At 37.8% G+C, this 17,049-nt stretch overlaps 3 protein-coding genes across 5 annotated transcripts in view; 1 reads left to right on the plus strand and 2 right to left on the minus strand.

Moving 5' to 3' along the window:
* Positions 1 to 508: 508 nt before the first annotated feature.
* LOC102587671 (uncharacterized) lies at positions 509 to 3,539 on the minus strand. Its single transcript, XM_006362864.2, has 3 exons — positions 2,714 to 3,539; positions 2,096 to 2,184; positions 509 to 833 (listed from the first exon to the last, which is right to left on the minus strand). The coding sequence occupies exons 1-2, from the start codon at positions 3,429 to 3,431 to the stop codon at positions 2,141 to 2,143; spliced, it is 762 nt and encodes a 253-aa protein (XP_006362926.1). The 5' UTR covers positions 3,432 to 3,539; the 3' UTR covers positions 509 to 833; positions 2,096 to 2,140.
* Positions 3,540 to 5,096: 1,557 nt separating this feature from the next.
* LOC102588201 (FACT complex subunit SPT16-like) lies at positions 5,097 to 11,214 on the plus strand. Of its 2 annotated transcripts, none has more exons than XM_006362866.2 (2): positions 5,097 to 5,202; positions 7,714 to 11,214. In XM_006362866.2, the coding sequence occupies exon 2, from the start codon at positions 7,740 to 7,742 to the stop codon at positions 10,920 to 10,922; it is 3,183 nt and encodes a 1,060-aa protein (XP_006362928.1). In that variant the 5' UTR covers positions 5,097 to 5,202; positions 7,714 to 7,739; the 3' UTR covers positions 10,923 to 11,214. The 2 variants fall into 2 exon arrangements, with proteins under 2 accessions (XP_006362928.1, XP_006362929.1); XM_006362867.2 differs by having other exon boundaries at positions 7,719 to 11,214.
* A 776-nt stretch (positions 11,215 to 11,990) lies between these two features.
* LOC102588760 (telomere length regulation protein TEL2 homolog) overlaps positions 11,991 to 17,049 on the minus strand; it is a 9,669-nt gene continuing 4,610 nt past the window's right edge. For both annotated transcript variants that reach the window (XM_006362868.2, XM_015303224.1), the window contains exons 8-15: positions 16,674 to 16,950; positions 16,324 to 16,538; positions 16,093 to 16,191; positions 15,469 to 15,995; positions 14,424 to 15,187; positions 13,884 to 14,082; positions 12,593 to 12,992; positions 11,991 to 12,510 (exon numbers count right to left, since the gene is read on the minus strand). In XM_006362868.2, coding sequence (XP_006362930.1) covers positions 12,822 to 12,992; positions 13,884 to 14,082; positions 14,424 to 15,187; positions 15,469 to 15,995; positions 16,093 to 16,191; positions 16,324 to 16,538; positions 16,674 to 16,950 — 2,252 coding nt within the window. In that variant the 3' untranslated portion in view covers positions 11,991 to 12,510; positions 12,593 to 12,821. The remainder of the gene's footprint in view (positions 12,511 to 12,592; positions 12,993 to 13,883; positions 14,083 to 14,423; positions 15,188 to 15,468; positions 15,996 to 16,092; positions 16,192 to 16,323; positions 16,539 to 16,673; positions 16,951 to 17,049) is intronic.

Here is a 17,049-nt window from a genome sequence, read left to right on the forward strand (position 1 = left end):
ATCAACCCCCCCCCCCCAACCAAAGCAAACCCCATACCTTGTCTGTGAGTGGCAGTATTTTGATTGGTGGGGGAGGGAGGGGGGGGTGGGGTTCTATGAGGCAGGGAGTAATAGGACCACTCTTTTCCAAGTGTAAGAGGGATGGCCTTCATGTTTCAACAGATCAAACTTTGTGGTTATTATTAACTAGGGAAAGTACACACCCTCTGCCCATGCATACTCTATTCATGCACTTTCTCTTAAATGATGATATCCCTCTCTTATCTCAATTCTTAACTTGGAAGTACATTCTACAGAAACTAGTGACAGGCTATTTGATTATGTCCAACTTTAGGTCTCTAAACAAGTAGACGCTTAAATTCATATAAAGCTTAACAAAGAACTTGTGGAAGGCAAAGTATGCATTGCCTTCAAAACCGCGAAAACAGAAACAAGAACCAACAGTTCTGGGCAACAATAAGTGTGACTGTGGTTTAAAAGTGGAATTAACATTATACTACATCTATACTAGCAGGAAATATCTAATGCATATTGAACTGAACTTAACGACGTGCTAAGAACAGCAGCATAAGAAATAACATCTTAAAGTAGATTTCAGATTTGTACCGGAAAGATTACAAATGATAAAAAGGCACACGTTTAAGTGAAACTCTATGAAGACGACAACCTTAGAGATACAGCATCATCTAGCGAACTACGATAAACTAAAGTGACAGAGAGGAGCAACCACAATTCAGTTACAGAAGATGAGACTCCAGATATAACAAAACACCAAGTGGTTTTCACATAAGTCGCTCAAAAGGATTGCTTAACCCAACTTCTGTGCCTGGAATCTGTCACCAAAGAAACAGGTGTATCAAAGTCCCAGTTAACAAAGAGAACTATCAATAACCATAGAGTCGATAGAAAAGGGAGTAGAGAATTGATTAAAAACAAGGTTCAAATGCGTTCTGCATGCCACAGCTAAAATATTAATTGCATAAGATATCAAGGCATACGGCTACTTGGTTTAACTGGTTTGCAAGCCAAACCCCCTTGTCTTGAAAGACCTACTATCTCTTGGATAAAGGAAAAATCTTTTTGATATCTCAACCATCCAATTTGATTTTATGTGTAACATCTTCGTTTATCATTCCATTCATCCAAAATAGATTTTGTGTAACATATTCATATATCATTTGACTCTCCAGGAACGTCGAACCTAGATATTTTGAATTGTTTGTTTTCCTCCAACATCTTTCACAATGTGCCCTTAAAAAAACCACAGTGGAGAGAAATGATTCATGAATCATTTATCTAATCTTTGATGACATCACAAAGTTGATTTGACTTCACCCACAAATCTAAAAAATCAATTTAAAATGGCTAGACTGCATTTCATAAACATCGAACCACCAATTCAGAAGGCAAATCAAGCTTAGGAAAACACTAGAAAAATTCAATAAGACGTAAAAGTTCAATTATTGGAAACTCATAATGAATTGGCTCTAGGTTGAGCTGCGGTTTCCTTTGTCAAAATTGTTATTTCAACATTATACAATGTTTTATTTTCTCCCAAAATGAAACTTTCACAACCAAAGATAGCTATCAACAAATTACATCTTCCTCAAAACTGTCATGGAAACCATGGTTGATAGTCTCATCCATTAACCAAGGAAGAATAAATCTTATTACAGGTTACAAGTGTGGAGCACACAACCTAGTCCCAAGAAAGCTTCTCCATTAACTGTTAAGCCAAAAGCAGCCATTGGGGTGCCAAATTATATTATATATAGGAAGGAAGTTTTTTTGTAATAAGGGAGAAACAATAATCAAAAAACAAATAGGAAAATATGTGTAACTTTCATCTAATTGAAGTCCTCTTACAAACTTACGTTTAAGAGTAAAAAGGAACTTACAACTATCTCATACAAAAAGAGATAGACCGCACAAATGAATCATGCCCTAAATTCTACTCCTAAGCAATACAACTATCATTTGTAAGTGGCGCGAGCATCAAAAGTACAATGTTTCATAATCTAAAGACTAAAGTAATGAAATTTAAGATGAATGTAGAGAGATGATATCTACTGAAAATAAATAACAAGCAATGTACCTTTCGCTCATTGTCTCTTCAAAGGACTTCTTAAGCAACTCTAGGTCAATTGTCAGTTCTCGAGCCTTTTCCTATGGCTGGTTGTGATCCTGCTTCATGGAGATTGACAATTTAAAACAGGAGTGACCTCAGGATTCAGAACACATGTTTGAGCATTGTAATACTAAGTTTTCTAGAGATTGCTTTTGTCCAAGTTCCCATTTCAACATTAGCCATTTATTTCATTTTCCAAAAATGCATTCACATTTTGGAACTTTTAAAGCCTAAATACTTAACAATATTGTTGCCAAACATATCATAATTGTTACAAGTATCACAGATTTCCTGCACTCTATTGCATGTCCAAATCATATGCATAAACTTTAGAAGGCATTACCTTTCTTGAATGTAACTATTTTGGGGAGTATCCACCTAATTTTCCTTTTGGTATAACACACAACCAAATCACAGAGTCGGCAGCAGTGTGCCACATTAAATTTTACATTATAAAACATGAAAGGATCTTTCATTTCAATTATAATATCGGAAAAACAGATAACCAGCAGCAAAAGTTACATAAATTTACATATAAAGACCCGAAAATAACTAAGCAAACATTAGGATGAATTTTGCACATACCTTGACGATCATCACAAGCATCATGGTACTCGCCTTCCTCCTCATGTTCTTTTGAGGCAGATGCCACAGAAACTCCGCGCTTACGAGCAGCATTTCCACCATCCTTCTCATCAGGATACCTCACAACCACAACAGGGCAAACACAGTGCCTAACACAGTAATCACTAACACTTCCAAGCCTCCCATCATTTCCTCTCTTGGTAGCCCCGAATCCTCGACTACCCATGATAACTGCACTCAATCCTAGCCTCTCAACCTCAAGACACAGCCTTTCCTTCATATCATGATCCTTCACAATATGAATTTTGTACGGAATTTGCACCTCAACAAGTGGCTGAGCCAAATCAGCAGACTTAGCAGAAGTAAACGCATCAAAATCATCTTCAAGCTTCTTCTGAGACTCTATGTTATCAGTATCGACGATGGAAAGATCAACAGAACCCCAATCAGCACCGTAGAGTACGGAGGTAGGGCGGACATGGAGAAGGATAACGGCGTCACCAGGACGGAGGTAGTGGTGGACAGCCCACTTGACGGCGAAGGCAGATTCGTCACTAAGATCAACGGCGATTCCAATTTTGCGCTGCGCACCGGCGGTAGGAGTGTCGGTGGCGGAAGGAGTGGTCGGTGGTGGAAAACGTGGTGATGAACACTTGATTTTGATGTTCGCGAGGTTTGGGATCCCGGAATCCGCCGTGTGCGGTGGCTGTTTCTGCATTCTGTTTATCGGAGCTAGGGTTAGGGTTTTAAAAATTACAATTGAGATGACTTTTTTTTTCTTCTTCTGATATTATGGAGACTGCTAGTGTCCCTCTTTGATGGTGATAACTAGGTGTGTTCATACTCTCATTTCAAATGAGTTCGTCTTTGATCAAAATCAAATCAGTTTAATCGATTTTTAAAATTTTAAAAAATCAAATTAATTCAAATAGTACCTATTTAATCGGATCGATTAGTATCAATTTTTTAAAATATAATGATATTTCTCACTTTCATTTCTTAGAAGAAAAAAAATTGTTTTGAGGTTCACATTTTCTTTTGACTTTCCTCGAAAACTCGTTTACAATTTATTTATGGTAGATAATAAACTCTCGCCATTGCAACTATCATCCTTTTATATTTGTAGAGCTTGTTCCTACCTCAGTAGATATAGAGATTTTGTTTCTAAATATATCTTCGACTCAAAATGAATATTATCGAAGCACCATTGCAAGAAAATTATAATAATCAAATAACAAAATACAAATGAAGCAACCTATAACAACACACATTGAATAATATTAAAAATACTATTCAATTACGTAATAATACTATCAATAGTGAGAAAAGGAAAGGAGGAAGCTAGGCCTTACCTCTTCCACACATAGCGCGTCAACATTCATCTGCTTACTAACCTTCTATTCCAGTTCTCAACACTCAAACATCTTCATATCTTGAATCATGTCTTCGACAAGTTGATACTGTGTCAAGTCATATCTAAACACCTCCCATAATTCTCTTTCGTCAATAGCAAGACAAGGAAAGGAGCAGGCTAGGTATTACCTCTTTCACATATAGCACGTCAATATCCAACTATCTACTAACTTTCTATTCCAATTATCAACACTCAAACATCTTTATATCTCAAATCATGTCATCAATAAGTTGATACCGTGTCAATTCATATCTAATCACCTTTCATAATTCTCTTTTGTCAATAGTGTGACAAGGAAAGCGAGAGGCTAAGCCTTACCTCTTTCCCACATAGCGCGTCAACATCCAACTATCTATTAATCTTCGATTCTAGTTCTCAATACTCAAACATCTTTATATCTTAAATCATGCCCTCGACAAGTTGATACTGTGTCAAGTCATATTTAAACACCTCCCATAATTCTCTTTCGTCAATAGCGAGACAAGGAAAGGAAGAGGCTAGGTTTTACCTCTTTCACACATAGTGCGTCAACATCCAACTATCTACTAATCTTGTATTCCAATTATCAATACTCAAACATCTTTATATCTTAAATCATGTCGTCAATAAGTTAATACTATGTCAAGTCATATCTAATCACCTTTCATAATTCTCTTTCGTCAATAACGTGACAAGGAAAGCGGGAGGCTAAGCCTTACCTCTTTCACACATAACACATAACACGTCAGCATCCAACTACCTACTAACTTTCTATTTCCGTTCTCAACACTAAAACATCTTCATATTTAAGATCATTTCCTTAATATGTTTAATACAGTGTCAAATCATATCTAATCACCTCACGTGACACGTCACGATTTTGCTTTTTCACAAAATCTAATTTCATTTAAGGACAAAAATGTAATTGTGTCTAACCGCCATTAAATTAGAACACTAGAAGGACAAAACGGTAATTGCGTCTATCCGCCATTAAAATGGAACTCTAGAAGCACCCACTCGGCCTTCTCTTTCTCACAAAAATCCCTAAATAACTGAAGCAGCAAACTCTTCTCTTTCATCTTTCTCATCGAACAAGGTATGCTTTTTCTTCCATTTTTTTGCTCAAATTTCTTCATTTTGCCTTCGTTCTGTTTTGATTTTTTGCTTTGCTTATCGATTTCCTTTGCTCTGTTTTGAGGTGTCGAGGTCAGTTTTCGTACAACTCGATTAATTTTTGTTAGATTCATTAGATATCTGTTGCCGTCTTCTATCAGGAATAGATACCAGGTAACGTTATTCGCCAAAAGTACGAACATGACAGATATAAGTATCACTCTTTCATGTCTCTATTTGCAAAACCCTAATTGAAGTATAGAAATGAGGCGGTGACTGACGGAACCTTTTCTATTCTCCGGATGAGAGTGTTTGCATGCGTTTCTTCTAATATATAGATAAAATTTACTTCTTTTTGTTTCATTTTTACGTTTCTCTGTTATTACTGCTACATTTTTATCCCTTTTTGGGATGAGTAGTGGCAATGTAGTGCTTAGGATTTGAACCAGGAACTTCAAGGTGAATTTCGAACACTTAAACCACGAGTCAACATCTAGTTTTGTGTTTAGGTGATTCAAAATCTATATACATATACATAGAACATGAAGAAATACCTTATATATACTTTGTATTTTTTACCGAGGAGGTTTGGATGAACACCTTTGCGTCCCCTAGATCCGCCATTGTAGCCGAGGTCTATTGGAAAGAACTTATCTATCTTGCAAGGTAGGGGTAAGTTCTGTGACACTGACCTCCTTAGAACTCACCTGTTGGGGTTATAAGGGGGTATTTTCTTGTTGTAGTTATTGAAAATTGCTTTTTTCAGTTAAGCATGATAATTAAAATATTTAAGTGAGTAGTTTGTTGGTTTTAATTTGTTGGGAATCTGTAGAGAATTGTATTATGAGAATAATATATGTAATCTGATATGTAGAAATTTGATAGATAGAAGCAATTGGGTTCCTATTGTTTTCTTTGTTATAAACACGCATGGAACTTAAAAAGATTTAAATTTTGGTAATAGAAGAAAGTGTCATAGGACCTCTTCGTTTTGCTAGAGGCGACAAGTTGTTTTTTTTAACGTGATTGGGATGTATAAGGGCAATAAACTGAAAAATATTATTCAGAATTCATTTTGGCTGTCAAAGTTATTGCACTGGTATTCTTCCCCCGTAATGAAGAAGTAGTGGGGCCCTTTCCGTGTATGCACATATATTTATATTCTTTCTATTTTTGAGTTACCAATGTAGTATCAGTTTTGAAAAAAAAATAAAAAATACCAATGGAGAACCTTCCTAAAAACTCTCTGGTAAAATGCAATTCGTCGAGTTCAATTCAAGGTGAACCCTTTTTTTCTTCTTTTCTGATAGCTTTTTTTATGCCTATTTAGTAAGTGGGCCATTGGTCATAGACAAAATTCGTCGAAGGGATAAAACAAAAAGAGTAAAGAGGAGAAAGAACGGAAAGTTTTTTCTTTCTTTCAATCCAAATAATAGAACAAAGAAAGCACTCAAAAAATGAAAGTTAAATAAAGAAGTGTTAGTAAGAACTATCACTAGACTTCTTCCCCTCTTTCTTTTCTACCTTTTCTCTCTCCTTTTGTTTGTGCTTCCACCGGGCTATTCATTCTTTTTTTTTTATAGAGACCCAAGGATATATAATAATAAGTGTAGAAAGGTGAGGGTGCGGTACCTTCCCCAGCATATGGAAAGAAAATTCTGGATCAAGCAAATGAATGTTTTTATGCGGAAGATTTTAATGAGAGGGTGGCATACTACTATATTAGGAAATGCCTGAAAAGCTGCCTTGCGACACCATCGGCATTAAACTTATATTCAAGAATGCTTGAGAACTATTTCAATATGTACTTATTTTTCTACAGAATAGACTTTTGAATTTTTAATGTCTAATACAAATGAACATATAGCTAATAATCTATCTACGCCTCAGTGTTTACTATCAAAAACGATGAAGTATTCCTATCTTGTTCAAATCATAGTTGACAAATTCTAGAAGAAAATTTGTCTTTAGAAAGGATGGGATAGTACATTTGGACTACTCAAGGAGAATAGTTAAGGGTTGCAGAGAATTGTTAATGTAAGTATTCGTAAGTTCATATTATAAACTAGTTATAGATAGCTTTTCCTGAAAATCATGGATTAAGGCTTTATGATGTCAAATTAATGGACTTCATTTTCTGTTTCTCTTTATTTGTTTCCATGTAATTCTTACTGTCCTATCCTGGCTTTAAGATTTGTGTGTGGAGAATCAATTGGTCTTTTTTGTTGCTAACAAAGTAATTATAAGCAGGCTGGTTCAAATTCATTGTGGGTAGCTCTGTGGGTTGGTGTGTGTGGGAGGGGGGAGGGGGGTTATATTATGCTCCTTCAAAAAATAGCTATTGTCTCATTGAATCAGAAGTTCTTTTAGTAATGAGATTTCAGCAATTTTATAGTGTCAGTTGGCACTGTATACAGACATGTGTGAGTGCATATTATGTTGCCTCTTCATTGTTAAATCACTTACATGTGAATATTTTCTTTTTCTTGTCTAGGTTAGTCAAGAATTGTTGACACGGCCATGGTGCAAGAGAGAGCTGGAAATGGAGCACTTTCAAATGGGAATTCGGCAGGTGGAAATGCTTATACAATTGACTTGAATACTTTCAGTAAGCGACTGAAGGCCTTATATTCACACTGGCACAAACACAAGGATGACCTTTGGGCCTCTTCTGATGTCCTTGCTATAGCTACGCCGCCACCTTCGGAGGACTTGAGATACTTGAAATCCTCAGCTTTAAATATTTGGTTGCTAGGGTATGAGTTTCCTGAGACGATTATGGTTTTCGGAGACAAGCAAATACATTTTCTGTGTAGCCAGAAGAAAGCCTCATTGCTTAGTGTTGTAAAATCTGCTGCTAAAGAGGCTGTGGATGTGGACGTTATCCTGCATGTGAAGGCGAAAAATGAGGATGGGACTACTCAAATGGACAATGTGCTTCACACTATCCGTATGCAGCCAAAGTCAGATGGTCCTGATACCACAGTCGTCATTGGATATATTGCAAGAGAGGCCCCTGAAGGAAAACTCTTGGAGATATGGACCGATAAGATGAGAAATTCAAGCCTTACTCTTAGTGATATCTCAAATGGGCTGGCTGACCTCTTTGCTGTGAAGGAACAGAATGAGATAATAAATGTGAAGAAAGCTGCATATTTGACTGCTTCTGCAATGAAGAACTTTGTTGTTCCGAAGCTTGAGAAAGTTATTGACGAGGAGAAGAAAGTAACTCATTCTTTATTAATGGATGACACAGAAAAGGCTATTCTAGAACCTGCAAAAATTAAGGTGAAGCTGAAAGCTGAGAATGTTGATATATGTTACCCCCCAATCTTCCAGAGTGGTGGGAATTTCGATCTTAGACCTAGTGCTACAAGCAATGATGAACAGTTGTACTATGATTCTGCCAGTGTCATCATATGTGCAGTTGGATCACGATACAACAGTTACTGTTCAAATGTTGCCAGAACATTTCTCATTGATTCAACTTCGACGCAGAACAAGGCTTATGAGGTTCTTCTTAAAGCTCACGAGGCAGCAATTGGTGCATTGAAGCCTGGAAACAAGCTTAGTTCCGTGTATCAAACAGCTCTTGAAGTGGTTGAGAGGGATGCTCCTGAATTTGTTAGCAACCTGACAAAGTCTGCTGGGACTGGGATTGGTCTTGAGTTCCGGGAGTCTGGGTTGATCATTAATGCTAAGAATGATAAGGTGCTGAGAGCGGGAATGGTTTTCAACGTGTCACTTGGTTTCCACAATTTGCAAACTGGGACCACCACTGAAAAGAGTAAGAATTTTTCACTTTTGTTAGCAGATACGGTTATCGTCACAAATGATGGCCATGATGTGGTTACTCATTTGAGCTCTAAAGCCGTGAAGGATGTAGCCTATTCTTTCAATGAAGATGAGGAAGATGAGGAGGAGGTTAAGGTGAAAGCTGATTCAAGCAGGATGGAAGCCTTGTATTCCAAGGCAACACTTAGGTCAAACAACCAAGAAGAGCTCCGGAGGCAGCATCAAGCAGAACTTGCTCGTCAGAAGAATGAAGAAACTGCTCGTCGTCTTGCTGGTGGAGGAGCTTTAACGGGGAATAACAGGGGTGCTGCTAGGGCCTCAAGTGACCTTGTTGCGTATAAGAGCATCAATGATCTACCACCTCCTAGGGATATGACTATTCAGGTTGACCAAAAGAATGAAGCCATTCTTCTACCAATATATGGTACTATGGTTCCTTTCCATGTGGCTACTGTTAAGACTGTTTCAAGCCAGCAGGATACCAACCGTAACTGTTATATCCGTGTCATTTTCAATGTCCCTGGCACCCCTTTTACACCTGTTGATGCAAATGCTCTTAAGAATCAGGGTGCTATTTACCTGAAGGAAGCTTCATTTCGTTCCAAGGATCCAAGGCACATAAGTGAAGTGGTTCAGCAGATTAAAACTCTTAGACGGAATGTTATGGCCAGGGAGTCTGAGAGAGCTGAAAGGGCAACTTTGGTGACTCAGGAAAAACTTGTACTTGCAGGGAATAAATTCAAACCAGTTAGGCTGTCTGACTTATCTATTCGTCCCTCTTTTGGTGGTCGTGCAAGAAAGCTTCCGGGTACATTGGAAGCTCATGTTAATGGTTTCCGGTACTCGACCTCAAGAACAGATGAGCGTGTTGACATCATGTTTGGCAACATCAAGCATGCATTCTTCCAGCCAGCAGAGAAGGAGATGATTACCCTTCTTCACTTTCATCTGCATAACCACATAATGGTAGGAAACAAGAAAACCAAGGATGTGCAATTCTATGTTGAGGTAATGGATGTGGTGCAAACACTTGGAGGTGGAAAGCGGTCTGCCTATGACCCAGATGAGATTGAGGAAGAACAGAGAGAAAGAGACCGTAAGAACAAATTCAACATGGACTTCCAGAATTTTGTGAACCGGGTGAATGATATGTGGAGCCAGCCCCAGCTTAAAGGACTCGACCTGGAGTTTGATCAACCTCTGAGAGAACTTGGGTTCCATGGGGTGCCCTATAAATCATCAGCATTCATCGTGCCAACCTCGAGCTGTTTGGTTGAGCTGATAGAGACCCCATTTCTCGTGATAACCTTAAGTGATATTGAGATTGTCAACTTGGAGAGAGTTGGATTTGGGCAGAAGAATTTTGATATGGCAATTGTCTTCAAGGACTTCAAGCGTGATGTCATGCGCATAGATTCCATCCCTGTCTCCGCACTTGATGGCATCAAGGAGTGGCTTGACACAACTGACATCAAGTATTATGAGAGCAAGATGAATCTGAATTGGCGTGAAGTATTGAAGACCATAACTGAAGATCCCCAAAGGTTTATAGATGAAGGTGGTTGGGAATTTTTAAACATAGATGCTTCTGACTCAGAATCTGAAAACTCAGAGGAGTCAGACCAAGGTTATGAACCCTCAGACGCTGAACCTGAGTCAGATTCAGAAGACGAGGCCTCTGATAGTGAATCTCTGGTGGATTCCGAGGAAGAAGGGGAAGACTCAGATGAAGACTCGGAGGAAGAAAAAGGCAAAACATGGGAAGAGTTGGAGAAGGAGGCAAGCAATGCAGATAGGGAGAAAGGAGATGAACCTGACAGCGAGGATGAGAGGAGGAGAAAGAAGAACTTTGGCAAGTCACGATCTGGTCCAAGTTCTGCTGGTTCTAAGCGAATGAAGTTTAGGTAGTTTTGCTGATTCGATTTGTCTTAGAACAGTTATCAATCACATTACAAGTAGGTCTTCCTTGAAGTTTTAGTTAGTTAGTTATCAAGTTCAGTTTTTTCTTGTATATTACTTCTAAATTGTTTCTCTTTGCACTCCACTTTGGGTTGTTAGACCACGGTGGAGTTTGTCAGACTAGGTTCAAACGTTTCTGTTTACCTTCGTTTAGCTAGATATCATGTTTTTATGTACGCGTTTACAGTTGGTTGTGCGCGCAAACATCTCATATTGAATTCCAACTGGAAACCTCTCCTTAGTGTGTTGTGTTAGTAGTTCTGGTCATGAATTATCTGCATTTGATTTCAGAGTAAAATGTTACTCCACTTGTGTTTCAATGAAGAGAGGCTGTTGCACATTACATCTTGGGATTTGGGAAGCTAATTGATTGTGAAATTTGCTTGCTAGGGTCAAGTAAATGATGTACTTATCATGTTCTATAGTCATTTAATGCATCAGTTTGTATTGATCCATTTAATTTTCAAGCATAATCTCTCTACAAAGCTTTAAAATTGTCTTAAAAAAATATGTTGGCTCCTTGAATTTGCAATCCCTTCAATTTTGAATGTGTCCAACTAGTATTAAACACTATACAGCCAAAACCTCTAATTCATTATAGTGACAACGTTTGTCTGAAAATTGTTGTAGTGTGGTGATATTATATATATGTATACTCTCATTTAATTGTTATAAATAAAAATATGCAAAAATGTAAATTAATAATTTTGTGTTCCAAGAAGAAGGAATGTATATCTTAACCAATTTAATAAAAGAAATAGAAAGAGTGTGAACGTAAAAAAAAAAGTTTTTCGCTTAGATATTTATATTTGAAATTTACCATGTGCATGACATTAATGATGATTAGGGTAATTTTACAAAGAATGTACCATTAATATTGAATGTTAGGTAGAATGATGTTTTAGATAAGTAAATTAAAATATAAAAAAATGATTTTTTTAAAAATTAGGTTATAATGAAATGTTGTTATAACGAATGACTATAAAACAATATGATGTGATTTAACAGCTATAAGAGTAATGCAGGGAGAAAGCATAAAATTGAAAATGCAGTTGACAAAAGATTGGATCTTGGCAAATGTACTATTACATTCTAAGAAAGGGAAACAACACGTCCATTCTAGGAAACAAATACTAAACCAATAAACAGAACACACAAAAGTCATATTTTTAGAGGAAAACAAGAAACACCATTGAGACGATTTGATCCTTCCGCGATAATATCTGTGTTAACCGCGCTATCCAGGATCATATCAGCAAGCTACCTTGAAAGGAGCTTTGGATCACCAAATCTGTTTCCATGTCCAAGGACTTGCATTCTGTTTGAAGGCTTATGATGGAAATTGCAGGATGCATGTATGGGAAAAGGAAGGCTTACACTTGAAACACGGTTGAACTCGAGGCTGCACTGAAATATATGGGATGAAAAACTTCACTACAGATGCTAACATGTCAATATTCTCTCCTTAAACGACGCCTTTTTGTCAAATTCTAGCATCTCAAACCAATTCTTGTAGTAACCATTGCTAAGCTTTATGCTGCATTTGATATAAGAAATTACAAGTTGGTTTAAAAAGAAAACAAAAACATGTATCATACTTTTGATTCAAAGAAATTTACCTTCTTGAACCAGACTATCCAAGATGCATCAGACGGCTTGAGTAGGGGCCTAGTAAGATTCTGGAATTCATTAAATAAAAGCACTTGCATGGCAATGGCAACAACAATAAAAAGATATACGCAAGAACAAAGGCAGAATCATTTTATCGTTTGTGCTGAGGGATGTCAAGTATGAAGGTGAGGTTGGATATTTATGTATAGTACTGGAGAATAGGCATGTCGATAATAGCTAAGGGGCACTAAGAATGCCACCATTTAAATTGGGTATTTTGATAGCCCCCCTCACTATATTTGATGGTAGACTGCTCTTATTCGATCCGTGTAAGCTTTCAGGTGATTCAAGTACTCGAGAAGTCTGTAGAGCCATCTCAGCATGGAGTTGGAGGCAAGTCATAGCCAGCTGCAAAATTAGAAGTAATTAGGTTGGCTACGTAAAGCAGAGAAGAAAACTCAAACATTGTGTTAGATTACGAAACCAGAAAACAAAACCAAGCAGAGTTTGGAAGACTGTTCAAAAGGAGTGATTGATGGTAACAAGAACTACACCTTGGATATATCAGTTAGAGAATAAAGCATTGACATTAAGCAAAAAAGAAGATTTATCCGGACAAGCAACGTGTAATCATTAACAAGTTACCGGAAAGCAATACTAGATAATTTCTCGTGCCTGACACACAATAAGACCCAATGCAAAGCAAATAGCTAGAACCCTTGGCTAACAACTCATGAAGTTGGAACAAATAAATCTTTGAGTTTTGACAATTAAATTTCTAATGACTTCCTGCAAAGGGATTCATGTACACGATTCTTACACTTAAGGATTTTGGTCTTACTTTTTCCTTCTGCTTGTTTTTTTTCTTTTGAAGGGGAGCCTTGGAGCAAAGGTAAAGCTGTCTCCGTGTGAGCCATAGGCTACAGTTCGAGCCATGGAATCAGCCAGGATACTTGCGCCAAGGTAGACAGCCTACATTACACACCCTTAGGATGTGGCCTCCCCCGTACCCTGCGTGAACGCAGGATGGTTCGTGCACTGAGCTGCCCTTTTTTTTCTTTTTAAAAAAAACATACTGTCTGTTTATGAGCACCTTCAGAAAACAAATTACAGTAACTTGCCTTTGAACACTTAAGACTTTAGTCTCTATCTGGACTTGAATTATGCATATACCTGAAAACGGGAGGAAGGTACTAGTGGTGTCTACAACATAGTCCGCTAACAATTTACAGAGTAATAGGTGTGCATAAAACAAACAGAACAGAAGTTATAGAGGAACATTTAGCTCGTTTGACTTACCGTGTAGCATTCCCTATCGGTGTCAGATTCAGCAATATGAAGCGCCCAGTTGCGAATCCACTCAAGTCCTTTTGAAATTTCAGAATTTCCCTCAACCAAGGCAGCTGCCACGGAGGAGGGATGAAGAGAAATCAGTACGCATGAAGCAGTAAACAGGACAGATCTCCTAACATAAGCCTCCACATGATGAGATATCTCCCTGCCAGTATAGAGAGGGAAATCTTAAGTGCGCATCTAAATGTAAATGGAAAAATTGAAACAAAACTGGAATTCCCACTGACAAACTAGTGCATTAGTCAATTCCAAGCAACAATTACAAATGGAGACGGGTCACTTCTACTCAGTTAAAAGAAGATGACAATTTTTCTTTTTCATTTTATTTTTTGGATAAAGGACAGTTTATTTTAGAAGTTAAAAAGTAGATAAGACATTTTTTTTCTCCAGTAACAACTCATCTTCTATTCCAAGACATTTGCAAGGTTAGAGGGGTAGCTGTGTAAGAAGGTATTATTCTCTGACATCATATATAAGAGTTACTACCTTGATCTTAACAATTCCAAAAGAGGAGATGCCAAAATAGATGCCTCTGGATGCATGGCTGAACACTTCATACAAACACCAAGCATGTAGATAAACTTCCCCAAAACAATGAAGTCTCTGCCAAGCAAATCTACACCATGCCTTTTCTTATCAAATCCTTCCATGGCTGGAAGCATAAAAGCCGCTGCATACTGGGGAAACTTATTCTGGGACCATTCAAGCTGGCTTACTGGTAAAGCTGAATGAAGGCTCCAACGACGTGTCTTTCCTCTCTTGATCTGACCTGATTTAGAGGGAAGTTCTCTCTCATAACCATGAGACCAGTTAAAAGGAGTCCCTGGTGTTGAGATTTCCTTCCAAGGGCCGGCTCCTGGAGGACCAATAGGTTTTGGCATGAACCATGCTTCATCACCCATGGATGATACAAGAGCGTTCGACCGTTGTTTAAGTCTTGAAATCCTTGTGTTTGCAAGCTCCTGTGCAGCCTCCGTCATTACATCAAGTATCATTAACCTCTGGCCGACATCTAAACTTGGTGAATACAGTAATTTATTTAGTGTACTGAGAGATTCATGAGGACATGTGACAATCAAAGCAACGATCGCTTTTTGTCTCTTCTCTTCAGCAGACTCTTCCTCCCCTTCAATAGTTGAATCAGAGCAGCGAAGTTGTATTAGACTTCTGGTTAGATCAGAAGCTACAAACTTGAGCTCATCAGGTGAAGCTCGTACAAGCTTCTCAGCAACATCAATAGCCTGATCAACCTGCTAAGAGGAAAGACGTCAAAATGGCAATCGAGAGAACTTTTTCATCTACTTCAGTGACAGCATCGGAGCATATGTATTACTAAATACCAAACTATTTTTTGTAATCTTGATAACTATAAACTAATAGTTATCTGACCAATTCTCGTCTACTATACAAGCTGGTACAGGTCATTCATAGAAACAAAAAGGGTATCAATGCTTGTTCATTTCTTAGAAGGATGACAAAATTAACACTCTACAGATTGTCTGATATATGGATATAAGAATTTTGAACTCACACCATCAGCATCATCAGATTTCCTTAGTGCTCCAATCACATCCACTAACTGTGAGAAATTTCTTTTTAGATCTGCACCATCATCTGACAAGTCATATGGCTGCAAAGACGAGTCATTCGAGTACTCGGAAGTTTCACTTGCATTATCACCATCATCGTCATCATCGTTACTAGAGTCAACCTCATTATTTAGGGATGCTGGATCAATGATCTCATCTGGATCAACAGCTTCAAATCCAAATAATTTCTTCGTTTTAGTCGTCACGTTATCATGTGTGCTGGCAGCAGCTATAGTGTTTAATACCTTTCCAGCTACTGTGGTTGAACAACCCTTATTTCCATCTCTGTCTGTGGGACTAGCCAACAATCTTTTTTCTGGGGTTAATAAACCGAAGTCCCAGTCAATAGCTTCCTCACGGCAACTATCGTCAAGATAGAGAGGATTTAGGGGGTCAATTACTTTGGAAAACGCTAATGCAACACTGCTTGCCATTTTTCGAATCAAATGGTCAGCACTTTCCAACCTACCTGTTAGCAACCACAAAAGATACGAGAAGAATTAAATCAACTAGTTTATATTCATCCAGAAAGATATTGTTGAACAGCAGTAAGAGCGAAATATTACAGCTCACTCCTTCAAGAATACAGTGCATTGCATCCTTGGTTGCATCTAAATCTTCTTTAGACATCTTCTCTAAGCAAAGGCCTAAGGCAGCAGTTATATCTGGATCTTAAGTTAAGGAACCATAAATATATTGAGTAGAACCTAAAGGAAGTACATATCTTACAACTTTTCTCAACCAAAAGAAAAAAAGTAGATGCAAAATTTACACCTACAAGAAACGAAAAAGAATACAGGCTTGCTGCTCAATTGAAATTGATTGCACAAAATCCCGTTTGGACCAAGTCGTCACAAGACGCTGAAGAGTCTCTGAGAGAGTACGGAGGTTACAGGCTTTTACTGATGAGGAATTTTCAGGGGAACACTGAAAAACAGCAAAGTGAAGAATCCATCTCAAGCAATTACTAGGGAATACTTTCCACACTAAGAATTTCTCAAGGAACATGGACCTGAAAGAGAAAATTGAACAAAAGATACGTCAAATATAAAACCGGATGTCGTATCCCAGATTAACAATCTTTTCAAGACATTAAAAAGGAACACCAAATTCTATCATAATATAATGCATAGTGAATATTCACAACCTAATTGAGGCTTGTTGCTGGAAAACCTGATGAAACAACATCCACAAAATCCAGTGAGCTTCAATATCTCCTGTATTTTGAGCTGCTAATTGTTTGAGTAGCTGTTCAGTCATTCTTTCTAAGGAGTAAGGGTCTTTTATTGACTCCATCATCTTTAACCAAAATCGCAAACCAGGTGTGAATTGAAATGCTTCATCCATAGGGACATCAGAATTTGGTGGTAAGAAGCTCTGTACGTGTTTATGTATTTCAGGAACCACTACACCTAACAGCACATCTACAATTCCAGAAATTGATTCCACTTTATAAACTGATAGATCAAATTACTTGTACAAATACAAAATTACTCCTCCACCCCCCCCCCCCCCAGATCTCG

The sequence above is a fragment of the Solanum tuberosum genome, unplaced genomic scaffold (genome assembly GCF_000226075.1).
Source record: "Solanum tuberosum cultivar DM 1-3 516 R44 unplaced genomic scaffold, SolTub_3.0 scf00421, whole genome shotgun sequence".
Taxonomy (NCBI): Eukaryota; Viridiplantae; Streptophyta; class Magnoliopsida; order Solanales; family Solanaceae; genus Solanum; species Solanum tuberosum.

Coding starts and splice junctions, on each gene's coding strand:
- LOC102588201 (XM_006362866.2), top strand. CDS start 7,740: ATGGTGCAAGAGAGAGCTGGAAATGGAGCACTTTCAAATGGGAATTCG.
- LOC102587671 (XM_006362864.2), bottom strand. CDS start 3,431: ATGCAGAAACAGCCACCGCACACGGCGGATTCCGGGATCCCAAACCTC. Junction 2,185..2,713: donor TGCTTGTGATGATCGTCAAG/GTATGTGCAAAA, acceptor TCCATGAAGCAG/GATCACAACCAGCCATAGGA.